Source organism: Lepisma saccharinum, chromosome 18, assembly GCF_977018435.1.
Source record: "Lepisma saccharinum chromosome 18, izLepSacc3.1, whole genome shotgun sequence".
NCBI lineage: Eukaryota > Metazoa > Arthropoda > Insecta > Zygentoma > Lepismatidae > Lepisma > Lepisma saccharinum.
Window position 1 is genome coordinate 43,223,409 of NC_139246.1, and position 15,994 is coordinate 43,239,402.

General features: G+C 41.1%; 1 protein-coding gene across 1 annotated transcript in view; it reads right to left on the reverse strand.

The window, feature by feature from the left end:
• The window catches only part of LOC146002553 (uncharacterized), a 107,862-nt gene extending 92,207 nt beyond the window's left edge, over positions 1–15,655 (reverse strand). The window contains exon 1 of the mRNA XM_083140481.1: positions 14,630–15,655. Coding sequence (XP_082996607.1) covers positions 14,630–14,656 — 27 coding nt within the window. The 5' untranslated portion in view covers positions 14,657–15,655. The remainder of the gene's footprint in view (positions 1–14,629) is intronic.
• Positions 15,656–15,994: the final 339 nt, after the last annotated feature.

Here is a 15,994-nt window from a genome sequence, read left to right on the forward strand (position 1 = left end):
AATTTGAGTTTCTTTTTTCCTTCTAGCTCGCTCTGAGTACACCTTCTCGCCAATTTCTGCCAATCTTTGTAGGTGTTTCCTTTTAGAATATACTCTGTCCCGCTTATCTATGGAGCAAGACCGCGCATAGCGGTAGTGAATGAGGGGATCGAGTAGGCAGAAGGAAGCAGTACACGCTGCTGCGAAGGCTCGCAACAGCCGTCGCTTTTCCCCCCTCCACGCAATCCTATTCCCTCTCACGTGTTCATTGGTTGAGCCGTCTAGCCTCAATATTTGCGCAGAGACTTGGTGTCGTTCGCTTGCTCCAGAGATGACTGGGACAGAGCATAGTATTTTCTAGTTTGCAGAAAGCTACGTGTAAAAGTACTGCCTCCCAGATAGCGTAGTGGTGTTTCCATCAAGAATAGCATTTTCCAGTCTACACGAACTATCTGTGTGTATGCTAAGTATTGCCTTTTCGATAGCGAAGTGGCAAACGCTCTCGCCTTGCAATCGAGAGTCCTGAGTTCGTTTCCCGATGAGGTTACAGTGCAGTGTGTTGCCTCTCACTCTAAACTGTAGGACAATTCTCTGTTAGTTTATCTGAACATGAAGTGGACTCAAACTCTGACAAACTTTGATAACTCTTGAGTTTTGCCCAGTCATAAATGACCTCTTCTGCTGTCAACATGCAATCTTTCGGCCGTAGTTCAAGGAGAGGCCGATTCGTTTGCTAACCGTTAGTCTTAGCTAACTCCGAGCTGCTGCTTTGAGGCATAAGTTTTGCAACACAGGATAATAAAATAATTTCCCGTCACCCTCCCTACTATCCAGTTCGATAGCTAAAAATACATTTTCAATTCGGTTCTCTCATTGTGCGGGGAATGTGCGAGAAAATTTCACTCAGGGGGATAGAGATAAAAAGAAAAAGAAAGTGATAGAGAAAAGGGAAAGAGAAAGTAACAAAGGGAAACAGGGATATAGATAGAGGGAGAGAGGAAGACATGGAGAAAGGATTGAAAGGAAAAAATAGTGAGAAAAATAGATGGACGGAAGGAAGGAAAGGTGGAGATAAGGAAAATGAAGAGGAAAGAGAGAGCGAAGTAGAAGCAAAGGAAATAAGAAGGAGCGAGAGAGAAACAGTAAGAGAGAGAAAGAGAGGAAAACAATAATGGAGAAAAAGGGAGAGATAAGGTAAAAGAGAGAAGGAAGGAGAAACAATAAAGGAACGAAAGACAGAGAGAAATGTAAAAGGGAGAGAGAAAATCTCTTAAAAAGAGTAAGAGAGAGAAATAGTAAAAGAGAGAAAGAGGGAGAGACAGTAAAAGAGAGAAAGAGGGAGAGACAGTAAAAGAGAGAAAGGGAGAGAAACCTTAAAAGAGAGAAAGAGAAACAGGGAAAGAGAGAAACAATAAAAGAGAGAAAGAGAGAGAAAGAGAGAGAAACAGTAAAAGAGAGAAAGAGAGAGAAACCGTAAAAGAGAGAAAGAGAGAGAGACAGTGAAAGAGAGAAAGAGAGAGAAACAGTCAAAGAGAGAAAGAGAAAGAAACAGTGAAAGAGAGAGAAACAGTAAAAGAGAGAAAGAGAGAAGCAGTAAAAGAGAGAAAGAGAGAGAACAGTAAAAGGAAGAGAGTGAAACAGTAAAAGAGAGAAAGGGAGAGAAATAGTAAAAGAGAGAAAGAGGGAGAGACAGTAAAAGAGAGAAAGAGGGAGAGACAGTAAAAGAGAGAAAGGGAGAGAAACCTTAAAAGAGAGAAAGAGAAACAGGGAAAGAGAGAAACAATAAAAGAGAGAAAGAGAGAGAAAGTGAGAGAAACAGTAAAAGAGAGAAAGAGAGAGAAACAGTAAAAGAGAGAAAGAGAGAGAAACAGTAAAAGAGAGAAAGAGAAAGAAACAGTGAAAGAGAGAGAAACAGTAAAAGAGAGAAAGAGAGAAGCAGTAAAAGAGAGAAAGAGAGAGAACAGTAAAAGGAAGAGAGTGAAACAGTAAAAGAGAGAAAGGGAGAGAAATAGTGAAAGAGAGAAAGAGAGAGACAGAGACAGTATAATAGAGAAAAATAGAGAAGCAGTAAAAGAGAGGAAGAGAGTAAAGAAGGTAGAATAGAGGAAAAAGGGTAACTTAGTATCCATGTCAACCGAAGCAGAACAAAGATAAAAACAATTGCTCCCTGTTGATCCCACCAGAACGAAAGCCTCTGATGATGTCACTGTCAGTGAAGAGGTTACTAGCAAAAAAAAAAAAAAAAAAAATGCTTATATTTCCCTAATACCTCTTGAAAATTTTCAAAAAATCTCCTAAAACCAATTTACTTGCCTAGTTAATGTTGAATGGGAGTAATATTGTCCCATAATAAATCAAGTTTTTACCGGATAAGATGGGTGGAAAGATAATAAAAGAACCGGAAGAGACAGTCGTGAGATTTTATAATCAGCAAGAGGTTGGATGAGATAAGCCTGAGTTCCGCTGGGTGACATAAGAGGAAGGGAGGTTTTGTAAACAACACAGCGTTGTTCACGGCGGGTTTCAGCTCAAGGCCGTAATCTTTCATTATTACTCCAACAAAGCGTGCTTGCAAAGTGTGAAGAAAAATGTAAGACCTTGCAACAATGAGAGCAAAGGGCTGTGTTATCCAAGAATACTATATAGCAGCGGATCTTTTTAAACGGTGGCCAAAATTCAGGTGTTTACGAGTCATTATGAGTTCTGGGTTAGAATCGTGGCTTTGATGAAATAATTGAAAGAGAAAACAAATAATAACATGTTTTATTTGTTTTATGTAGGACTTCTAACCACTGTACTCGGTTTTTAATTCATTGAATTGTTGCTTTAAGTCCACTTTATGCACAGAAACGCTAATCGGACTAGACCTACAGTTTAAAGTGGGATCCAAACCATTGTGTATCGAACCCGGGACCCCTTGATTACAAGGCGACGACGCTATTGTTCTTAATATATACACCAACGTCTCATAGACTGTGTCTCTGAAGACAGGGACAGAACCAATCTCTGAAACGTTGATACGTGAGTGTGTGTTGGGGGTTTGTGTGTGTGTGTCCTAGTAAAGTACATTAAAAGTCCAAAAAATATATCATACATTAAGTACCACTGATCAGTTACAAAGGAATATTTATTTGTTTCTTTTTCAAAACAATCCGTTGAATTTTCCTTCTGTAACTAGCAACGAATCAAGAACATTTAAAACACACAGCTAAGAAAGAAGTTAAAACGCCTACAATACAAAGTCCAAATCATCAGATGTACAGGGTGTCCACAAAGTGAGCCTACCCCTGGTTTTTAGTCGGAAAGTCTGCTTAATTGTTGTGGATTTGCAATCGTTCGACCATGATGAAAGACATGAAACTTAATTTAAAGTGCCGAAATATCTCCGCAAAACATCTGCCAGGACATGGCACAGAATTCAGCTGTGCTACGATTATCATGGTTTCCATACCGATGTCCTGGACAAGTGAACTATGAGGTACGTGATCACATCCCTATAGCAACAACAACCATTGTAGTATCTGGAAAAAAGAGGGTAAGCCCATTTTGTGACCACCCTGTATACAGAAGCAAACCCGAAACATATTTAGAATAGAGTTTTGCGTTTGTTTGCTTGAAATCCAATATATCCACAGATAGGCTAATCGAGACTGGACCTACAGTTTAAGATCCGAACCATTATGTGCCTCTACTGGATATCGAACCCGGGACCCTTTGATTAGAAGGTTCTGAAGTTAGCAGTACGACATCGAGGAGGCGCAGTATATTTATAGAAAAGGAGACAGAAGAGAATAAATATAAATAATCCAGAAGTAAAGGCAAAAACAAGGGGAAGGAATAGGTAGAAAACAAACCATGAAGAAGAGAATGACGAAATAAATGGAATGAGACTAAGGGGATGAGATGAGAAAAGAAAGAAAATGTATACAAAAAAGATATAGGAAAAGAAAACTTGTTTAAATGAAATGATAAATAAAAGGGAGAAAAGAATAAATGGAATGTGATCAGAAAACAAGAAAATAAATGAATGAAAGATGAAAAGAATGTAATATTTAAGTACAGAAGAGAATGAAATTTTATTTTTTTGTTTTGTCCAAGGGAGAAGTAAAGTGGGTCACGTGGTCCAGTAACATTCAAGTGCTGTGGTGTTTGAGCACCCGAAAATGTCCTCAAATTGCCCCCCCGCAATTTATGATTCTTACGATCTGTTAATCTAAAAAGAATGCTACCTATAAAACATGAATGTTTGTAAGCTTAAGACACAAATTTATACAGCTAAAAAGAAAGCTTGGCCTTGAAATGAAATTTTAAATACGCCACTAGGGGGGAATGTACAGGGACTGAATCCCAATTAAGTTGTACTCGAAGCAAAAAATTATAATTGCAATTTGACTTGTTTTAACTTAAAATATATAAATCCTGCAAATCATATTTTGAAGGTGAGTCGATGTTCCTAAGGTATAAATAATGCAGTGGGATCCACTACAAAGTATCCAGAACAAGGCAGTAAGAATACTCTCTGATTAGATAGGTACCAAACATTCAAATAAGAGAAGCATTATATCAAGAAACGCCTACATGCAACGAGAAAGGTTAAAATTCTGGGCACATTAACCTTACCACCATAATCCGACCATAAATACCATAGGCGAACGAGATCCAAAAAGACGGATTCACAAAATGCCTAGACTTAATTAAGAAACGAATCTAATATGCCAGTTTATTAATGTAATCCAATGAAAAGGAAAATCAAGCATTGTTATATCGGGAAAGCACTTGAATGGGTGACCGTCTATTCTACCGAATCAAAACATTTCAATTACTGGTTATTAAAAGTTTACTACATAAAACTCGACATGTTCGAACTATTAAATTAGGCCTATTATTCCTATTAACTGGTCATAAGGCAATACGTGGCAACAGTGGCGTATGCTGAGTCCAAAACCTGGACTAGCTCACTACGACACGCGACTCTATGCTATGGGGGAAGAGAGAAGACAGCCTCACGTAAACACCTGGTGTAAACCCACATCCATTTTGCTAGTTCTTGACGTCTTCAAGGAAGTCACGGATCCATACGAACGGTAGCCAGGCTGGAAAATTCTAAGAATTCAGGTTGCAAACTCCTAAGAATTCAGGTTGCCAACTCCTAAGAATTCAGGTTGCCAACTCCTAAGAATTCAGGTTGCCAACTCCTAAGAATTCAGGTTGCCAACTTCAGAATTGCCATTATTTCCTTCCATTTATTCACAGTTTATAATGTGAACTTATTGCAAAATTCTAAGAATTCAGGTTGCAAACTCCTAAGAATTCAGGTTGCCAACTCCTAAGAATTCAGGTTGCCAACTCCTAAGAATTCAGGTTGCCAACTTCAGAATTGCCATTATTTCCTTCCATTTATTCACAGTTTATAATGTGAACTTATTGCAAAATTCTAAGAATTCAGGTTGCAAAATTCTAAGAATTCAGGTTGCCAACTCCTAAAAATTCAGGTTGCCAACTCCTAAGAATTCAGGTTGCAAACTCCTAAGAATTCAGGTTGCCAACTCCTAAGAATTCAGGTTGCCAACTTCAGAATTGCCATTATTTCCTTCCATTTATTCACAGTTTATAATGTCTCTAATATATATTTCTTCTGTATTGTTTACTCTCTAGGCTTCAGGCTTCGCAGATAGCTTAGCTACCCTAGAACATACGCCCCTGCGTCGCAATAGGGAACAGAAGTGACAAAAACAAGAATTGCAACCAAGACATGGACATAAGGCCACAACTCGAACAAAAGGCAGGGCAACGAAGTTGTCGAAACTTCAAAATAACTTAAGCCGCCATCTTCATCTTGTGATTGCGGAGTGTGGTCAACAGTACACACATTCTAGTCATCGCTGTAAAAATGTCCTCCCCGAACTAAATATTTTGACTATCTCTTATTGTGTGTGTGGCAATGTTGAACTTGACCTCCTACTCAACCTCTAACAATGTTTCACAACAATTATTCTAAATGCACGAAAGACACTTGGAAACGGTCACTGTGTTTTCCCTTTTTGCAACACACACGGGAACCTTCTCAGCATAAATTTAATCACACATGTGAAAAGAGCAGGCAATGTGCGACATATTTCAAGCAACTCCTTTCAGATCACGAGAGTGGCTTGCTCTTCGACTGCGCTTTCTGTTATGACCGCACCGCTCTCGATTACCCAAGGGAAGAACACATTGGCTATTGTTTACCTTCAAAGAGCAGCAAGATCAAGATTCGCTTGACAATGGCTCCGCATCATCTAATTGTTGCAGCATTGTTGTTTCTTCCGAAAATTTATATAAAAAAGGAACTTTCTCGTAACAAACTTTCACTCGATAATTTCCAAAGTTGTTCACATTCGGTTTCCTAACTAGGAACATCCAGTTTTTACATCACCAGTGAGCAAAGCTTGGAAAAGCTCCAATATTCGTTGGAACACACTGGTTTTTCTGGATGTTGTGGATTAACAATTAGACTGGGAAATCTGCCAACCTTTCGTCACTACAAGAATTTCGGGGAAATTCCATAAGTTACGTCATTCACAAGGTTCGGATATTGTTACGGTCAAACAGGGTAGGTAAAAATTATGATGATTTTTTAATTCTTTTAATAAACACCCTTAAAATCCCACGTATGTTTTTTTTGGCACAATACGTACATATAGATATATGTTTTTTATGAAACGTTTTTTCTAGTAAACGGCCCTGTAAAATATTTGAACAATTTGATTAAAGCAAATAAAACATTAATGTGCGATAAATATACATTTTTGTGTTTCTGATACTGTATATATGAATCTACTATCGAAATGTTTGTTGAATGTGTTAATGAAACTACAGTACATAACTTCAGTAACTTTTCTTCCAGTGAAACTAAAATATTCTGGATGTACTCTGTAATTGTAACTTAAAATATTAACTAAAATATTTGTATATTTTTTGTAGCTGGAAATTGGCAATTTTTTAATGATAATGTGAAAAATATAAGCTGCCATGTTTACTTAAAGTTTAATGATAATGTTACTATCAGTATTTAGTACATTTTGCTTCACAAAATGTTTGCTAATTGTGCCTATAAACATTATTTAATTTTAATTCAAGATAAATGTAACTGTGTTTACATTTCCATGAGCTTCACTCCAGCAGTACATGTTTCCTTTTTTTTCCTTTCTTAGAGTCTAATAAACGCCATTAAATGATTACGAGATTAATGTACTTTCAACAAGAGTGATTCCAATCTCTACAAAATCCTTATGTATTTAATTGTATCAGCACTCAATCTCATCTTCACGATTAGCCAAAAGTGGCACAACAGCCAAGTAAATTAAGCCAAATCAATGAACATAGATAGTGGTTCAGATTCCGCTTTAAACTGTAGGTCCAGTCCCGATTAGCCTATAATTATGTGCATAAAGTGAACGTAAAATAACAAATCAACATTCAGCAATATAGAAATCCGATTCATTTCATTTTTTCCCTTCGCTTTTCTGCCATCTTTGGACAATCGCGAAGGTGAGGATGAATGGTGTTAAGGTGAAGTGGATGAAGGGACAATCCCAACGAGCCGCACAAGCGACATAGCCTCGCTGGTTTGCAAAATGCATTCCAGTGTGTTTCCGTGGAAAGACGTTGACAGTTGAGTGTCTTCAAAAGGGGTCGCTCGTCCTTACACCCCACGAATTTAGGCATAGTTATTCCTTTAAGAGAAGGATCTACCATTTCATCATGTTTCATCCTTGGAACTTAATTTTTTGAAATAATGCAAACAAGCACGCTTTCTCGAACTATCTTCAGCGCCACCCGATGACGCAGTGGTAGCGTCGTCGCCTTGTAATCAAGGGGTCCCGGGTTCGATACCCGTTGGAGGCCACTTTAAAACTGTAGGTGCAGTCCTTATTAGCCTTTCTGTGCATAAAGTGGACTTAAGACAACAATTCAATCAATCGAACCATCTTCGATAACGCTTCCTCTAGCAGGTCATGTAACAACCGTAAATCCAATAAACATAAGAGAAGGTTATATCTCATATCTATGTATCCTCAGCTCACAACCATTTGTACAAGATCTTTGGGGAATCCTAAGTGAATCGACAGCAGTGAATACTTCTTTCAAGGTCCTCTGAGTCATTTGAATGTCCGTTCCACCAAAGGAAGCGTGGAGGGGTGGCAGGCACTTCCTTGACGCATTTCCTCAACCACAAGGATGCAACAACAATGCACAATGTCCACCAGGAACTACGGGAGAAAGATCTTTAAGCGATCTCGAGGAAAAACTTCTGGCACGAAACTCACCAATTCCATACACTGGGATGTAGTTAAGACAGCATTTAATTTTAATACAAATCAATAAAACAAGCACAATTCAGGCACTGCTCTTTCACCCAAGGACCAGTCAAGTTATTGTGTATAATGAAGTATAAGGAGGAGATTCTTCACCAAATTAAGCCATAACTGATCATCCGATTCCTTTATTTTTTTAGAACCGAACCCGGCATATTTCATTCCAGCTCTTTTACATTATTTTGTTTCTGTTTTCTGCTACTTTTGGCTAATCATTAAGATGAGGATGAGTGATGATACAATGAAATTGATGAAGGGGCACATAAAACCATGACCTGGCGGGGATTCGAATCTGGACTCATTGCAGGTTGTCAGACAGAGGTTGAAAGAATCGAGTTTCGGCTTCCTGGCACAGGTGAGATTAATTTAATTAACGTCTGTCTTTTTACAACGTAACGTCTTTATAATCTGGAAGACGGGAAAGCGGTACATAAGAGTAACGCCTGTTGCGTATCTTCTCTCTTCCGTTGCGTGATGCTTTTCCCTCGCATCTTCCGCGAACTTCTCAGCAGTGAGAGAGCGAGTGGGAGACAATAGGAGAGAGCTGGGAAGTCTACACCCACGATTCCGAGTTATACAAGCGCCCCGCGGACGAAAGGAGTGAGTCGAAAGTGTTTGGTGAACGCCCACCGCGCTGGTCAAGCAGCTGACTACGTAGGACCTTGAGCCATGGAGAACTTTCTCTCTCTCTCTTTCTCTCTCTTCCTCTATCTCTCCCCCTCTCTCTATTTTCTTTCTCTCTCTGTTTCTTTCTTTCTCTCTCTCCCCTCTCTCTATTTTCTTTATCTCTCCCCTCCCTTTCTCTCACTTCCTCCCTTTCGCTCTCTCTTTCTTTCTCTCTCTCTCTCTCTTCCTTTCTCTCTCTCTCTCTCTTCCTTTCTCTCTCTTTCTATCTTTCTCTCTCTCCCCCTCTCTCTATTTTCTATATCTCTCTCCCTCCCTTTCTCTCTCTTCCTCCCTTTCTCTCTCTTTCTTTCTATCTCTCTCTCTTCCTTTCTCTCTCTCTCTTTCTATCTTTCTCTCTCTCCCCCTCTCTCTATTTTCTTTATCTCTCCCTTCCCTTTCCCTCTCTCTCTCCCTTTCTCTCTTTCTTTCCTTCTATCTCTCTCTGTTCCTTTCTCTCTCTCTCTCTTTCTTTCTCTCTCTCCCCCTCTCTCTATTTTCTTTATCTCTACCCTCCCTTTCTCTCTCTTCCTCCCTTTCTCTATCTCTTTCTTTCTCTCTCTCTTCCTCTCTCTCCTTTTCTCTTTCTCTAATTTATTTATCTCTCCCCTCCCCTTCTCTCTCTTCCTCTCTCTCTATTTTCTTTATCTCTCCCTCTCTTTATCTCTCTCCATCCCTTTCTCTCTCTTTCTTTCTTTATATATATATATATATATATATATATATATATCTTTCTCTCTCTCTTCCTCTCTCTCTATTTTCTATCTCTCTCCCCCTCTCTTTTTCTCTCTCCCTCCCTCCCTCTCTCTATATTGACAGAAAGCTTGAAATAGCCCAATTTTCTCAGAGGCCCATTACATGGTTCAACTCCTTTGCTAATGGGTGACCTTCCCCATTTGGTATTGCAGGAGGAATTGTGATCCATCATGACGCAGCGATTAAATAAATGTCTGTAAACATAACGTGGCAAACACAAGCTGTTTAACGAATTACCAGTTTTTTTCATTTCACCGAGCCGTCCTTCGTGACGGAGTGGTTAGCGCAGCGCGCTACGATGGCAAAGATCCCGGGTTCGAGTCCCGGCATGGATGTTCTTCACGAGTGTCCCCTTCATCAATTTCATCATATTACCGCTCATCCTCATTTTCGCGATTAGCCAAAAGTGGAAGAAATCCGACGTGAAATAAATCAATTCAATCAATCAGTCAATTAATTGCACTGACTCGGTCTAACAGTTGTTAACGTATAAAACCTTGCAAAACCTGTTCTAATAGCTACATTTTAGTTTTGCTGGCTAAGCTATCATCAGGTAAAATATAAAGTAAAAGTAAAGTGCTCCCCTGTGCTTAGCACCACGCCATGAAGGCGTATAGGTGGTGTGGGGGTAACGCCCCACACTTTCTTGATCCGGTCGTGAGTGGGGGTGATGTGATCAGCATCACGCCCCTGACCGCCGTTACCCCCCAGGGTTTCCCCCAGGTACCCATGTTATTCGACTCTGGGTGGGCGCCGGGGCCGCTTCCATCGTTAGAAAAGTTCCCGGATTTGAACCGGCCGGGGATTGAACCCGGGACCTTGAGCATGGTAGTCAGACGCGTTACCGACTGAGCCACCGCGTACAAAAAGTATTTTAAATGTTACAATTCAAGGCAATACTTGTTTAAGCTTTTCATTAATTCCAATTAATAATTTTAAAATTTTTACATATCTGTTAAAAATTTTAGTTTATTTTTTTTATTGTTTTTGAGTATTTTAGTTCGTGTTTATGCAAGTTTTAGCTAATCGCAAAGATGAGGATGAATGGATGGATACGAGATGAAACTGATTAAAAAACAATCATAAACACATGGATACACACAGATGATTATACTGGGTGTGGCTCCAGACATCATAGCGTCGTTAGCCTGCAAAATGCATCCCAGTGTGTTCTTCCTGAAAGAGATGTTGATATTTGCTTGTCTTCATAAGGGGCCATCCCTTACACTCGTTTAGTTTATTTAGATTATGTATTTAGGATAAACTTTATGCAACAATAATAACTATGGCTGTAATGATTTTCCACCAAACTTCCTTGTTTCTCTAACCTTACAATTCCTCCCCTATGTCAAATTAGAAAGCTCACTGTTGCTCTTGGGGGTGAGACTAACCCTCTTATTAAGTAAATGAGAGCAACTTCAAGTCATCATGATAATCGGAGCGAGATGAAGATCATAGCATTTCCATTTACAGCTAAGTGGAACTCTAAATACAAAATGCTTCTCCTATATATGCTAGTTGTTACTACTAAACAACGAAGGGTACAAGGTTCGAATCCTGGGTAAGGTATGAACTTTCCATTGTGTTTACCCCTTCATCTGTTTCATCAATTCATTATTATTAACCCACAAAACGACTTTAAAAATACAAAATACCAGGGGGTGGGTCCATCCTCCTTCAAGGCCAATGACGCATCCCCCAGATCATGTCAAAAACCCCATAAAGTATTTAGTTACTACAGCATGCCTCAGTTGTTTATCCAAAGTTGCCTCCCTGATGGCGCAGTGGTAGCGTTGTCGCCTTGTAATCAAGGGGTCCCGGGTTCGATATACGGTAGAGGCACATAGTGTTCGGATCCCACTTTAAACTGTAGGACCAGTCCCGATTAGCCTTTCTGTGCATAAGGTGGACTTAAAACACCCAATCAATCAATTGCTTATCCAAAGTTTTCATGGACTTCTACACACGGTTCCATAAAATTTGGTCTTGGGTGAAAACCTTTAGAGGGGTTGTTAAGGAAATTTTGGGATGGTGTTCTGGGTGTGTGGATAAATCATTGGTGTGCCTACTACTACCCTATTACTGAAAGTCACTTTGTTTAAGCGTTAATGAAAACTTTACTTCATCTCCCCCCCCCCTAAATTAAGTCATTCCTTTTCTCCATCTAACAGATTAAAATGGCTGCTCCTAGTAGCAAATTGACTTGGAATTATTTCTACATATATTTTTGAGAAATAGATACATGTTGAATTTTATATTATTTTAAGCTACCCCCCCCCAATTTTGATGATGCGGTTTGCTCAATTATCCTTCCCCTTTTGCACCTCTGCAACATACAAGAATAAACGGAAATAATACAAATTTTAACTTCATTGTATTGGAGCCCTCTTTTCGCTTCGAACCACTTCGGTAGTTCAACAACGAAGTACCGAGTTCACACCGGAATTGAACCTTGGACATTACGTGCCAGAGAATATCAACTACTAGATTAAATAATGTCCTCTGAAACTAATGTTACCATGTCAAGAGTCAAGGGAGTTGATCCTGATTCATGGTAACCACTGTCGTACTCAGGTTTTCTTTTTATAGAGGGGGCTGTAATTGTAAAGGTGAATAGTGCATAGCTTCGTTCAAGGGGAGCGGGTTACACAATAAAATATTTCGTACATTTGGAGATTTTCACGCTATTAAAATTGTGGGTTTAAATGTACACCTTTAATTTTTTCAAGTTCTTAACTGATTTTCATTTGAAAACTAATTTTTCTCAAAATTTCCGGTGGGGCAGTAGCCCCAGCAGTTCCCTCCTGCGTACGCCAGTGCTGTTAAGGTTTCATATTTAAATGGGTTGTATTATTTGCATCGGGCATAAATGGACTCCATAACAAGGTTTGGAAACGCTTGCAAAACTTGATGGAAACGAACCATATTTCAAATCCACCGGTTTGTGTGGTTTCCTTCCTCAGTGCCAGAGAAGTCTGAATCTCCATGCAGAACTCACTTAGCTATTACGTGTGTCACTTTGTCGTTACAACCGCATGTAGCAACTACACATTCTAGGTAAGTCCGACAAGTTGATCTCATCTGCATCCGTCACCAGGGCAGTTCCTGGGACCAGTTTTTAAGTAAAGTAGGGCCGACACATCTTTCCTTTTGCATCGGACACGATTCCGTTTGGGAAATCGACGGCAGATGTGGCCCAGAACAAAAAGACTCATCAGAACATCTCGGTCTCTGTGACTTGGAGCAAGCTTGGCCCAGTTGATTGAGCGCGAGCTTGTTAGATAAAGGTTCGTATCCCGGATAAGCGAATCCGAAACATTAACACCTAGGTACCGAGCTACATGACACTTCCAGTTTGTATGGACAATTGCAGAACAGGTTTGTAGAGAAGCAGTTGACGAAATGTATTATTTTATTTTTGTTGTTCTGGGCCAGGAACTTTTCCAGTCATTTCCCTGTTTCTGCGCTGCTCCCAGCCACACCCAGCCTCGTAAAATGGTACCTGGGGCAACTGGGGGGTAAAGGCGTGATGGTGATCACATCATTCCAACCATGGCCGAGATGAAGAATACGTGGAGCTCTAAACCTCCACATCACCCAATATGTCTTCATGGCATGTGTGCATACGCACACCTTTACAACCATTTTTTCGGTCTTTGGGCTAATCGCAACGAGAAGGATGAATTATAATTGTATAGAAATGGTCAAGAAACACTCATGTCCAGGTCAGGATTCGAACCTAGAACTCTCAAAGGCCAATGAGAAACCCCCCCCCAACCCAATATTTCTGGGTTTGATTTTTTTCACTAATCTATTCCCTTCCTTCTTGACAACCAAAACAGCCTGTCATCATTGTTGCCAGTGGTCTTGGATAATAACCACAAAACCTTACATAAAAGTGGCAAGGATTATGTAGAGCAACTGTGAGGAAACCATAGCGAGAAATGTCTTCTGTGAAATAACGTAACGATTATATAATGCTACATGTATATTCATGGTGCTCATTCCTAGATACGATTTAAGGCATTAATGGAACTACTAACCATTGTATATACTGGTGAAATGCAGGAAAACATAATTGGAAAGATTAATTATACTACAATAACGTAGGAGATGTGAGAGTCCTAACACTTTCCGTAAAAAGACGAGGCTCTCCCTTGTGCACTCTTATGGCATATATGGCATTGGAGGTACACACATTCTCGATTTAAGACATAGCAGAGATGATGTGATCAGCACTACACTCCATCCATTTGACATTGGTGAATGCTGTTGTTTAAAGTCCACTCAATTCACAGCAAGGCTAATCGGGACTGGATACCCAGTTTAAAGTGAGATCCGAACCACTATGTGCTTCCACCGGGTATCGAATCCGGGACCCCTTGATTACAAGGCAACGACGCTACTACTATGCCATCGTGGAGCCGCTTATGAACGGACACTAGAGGGAAAATTCGCATCTGATACTACCCACACCAGGAATCAAACCCAGGTCTCCCGCGCAGCAGTCACCCATCCCGGGATTCAATCCCGGATCTCCTGAGTAGCGTCTACTGCACTTGGATGTACTAACCGTCCTAACAATAATCAGACCCGCGTTGAAATCACAGGTTCGATACCCGGTGGAGGCACATAGTAGTTGGGATCCCACTCTAAACTATAGGTCCAATCCCAATTAGCCTTACTGTGCATAAAGTGGGCTTAAAACACCAAATCAATCAATCACTAAGCAGTCTTGCTGTCGTCCTGCGGAGAGATTCGAACCAGCAACCTTTTATGCTGGTGGGTGTGTACCTGTGGGACTCTGAGAGAGCCTTGATATTGAAGAACTGAAAGGTCTTAAGTCAGTAGAAATATTGAAATTCTGTACTTACGCTGGTGGCTATCAGCTGACGACCCATGTTCGGAAAGTTTACGTCGACGGTTCCTTGTGTTGCTTCTTGATGCCGCGCTCTGCCGCCACTGATGCTAGCTGTCTCCTCAGCTTCCCACGAACCGCTCGCGTCCTTGTCGTCGCTACGCACGGGGGGCGACCTTCCTGGCTTTGATCAAGAGGCAGGGTCGCTGTTCTCCCACACAACACACACTGCTAATACTCTTCTCCCGCGACCACTCCCAGAGTGTAAGCTCTCTCGGATGCAGCGGCCAATTGGTCCAGCAGACGTCCAACCCTTTCCATTTGGGGAGAACCGCGAGTAGGAAGCGGTCAGTGGGAGGATGTGACGTAGAGATGAAGAGGGCGGGGTTAGCGAGACCCACGCGGTGCGTTTTTTTGACAGGTTGCAAAACCACGTGGGATGTGTACCGCAACTCCTTATGCCGATTGACACAATGGAACAACGGAATTTCCTGCGGCTATTGTTGGTAGATCTTCTGGAGCCTCTGGTTGGTTCCTTGTTTTGTAGAGCGCGTGTTGCAAAAAGTGGTTCCGTCCACAATGAACGGGTTAATTGACTTGGTCTCTGTACACAATGATGCTCCTATGATCACACACTCACGGTTGGGTGAACACTCGCGGGAACCTCTTCGACAGTCGCCCGATGAAGCGTGTGGAGTTAGCACCGCGACTGAACGTCGGTAGTCACTTACTGACGAGAACGTCGCTGTAGAATGAGTACAAGGAAGTATCCCCGATGCATTCAGACGAGCTTGCACGTGATGTGCATGAGAACTGCTGCTAGACGTTCCGAATCGACGAAAGAGTTTTCAATGTCGATCATTGATTGTCACCAACACAGTCATGCATCCACGCACGCCCAGATGACACAGCGGACTGGGTGTAACAATAGGTACGTCTCGAGACGGTGGGAGAACGTCCTGGGATATTCGGGGAGCAGTTTCTCGGTGACGGAACCTCCTCTTTAGCGCTGCCGACAGCGGAGCCCGTCTTCCATCCACTTCCAAACGCTGCTACTCTTTTAGAAACAGCTCCTGTTCCTCCCAAATGCACGGTCAGTGTTATCGAATGACGTCACATCCCGCGGAGCATGAACCCGCCTCAGCGGTGAAAGTGATGTCGAGAGAGAGAGAGAAAAAAGTTGTTCCGAGTCGGACGCTCTAGTTTCGAGCGGATCCCTCCCCAAATCAGGACCCGCTGTTCCTCTCAACACAATTCTCGCCTTACGAAAAAGGTGGCTTACTAAAATGAAAATGCAAATTTATTCAAATTGCGGCCTACTAAGCGTTTCGTAATACCAGCTACTGGTACGGTAGAAACCGAAAGCTTTTGTCGGAAACAA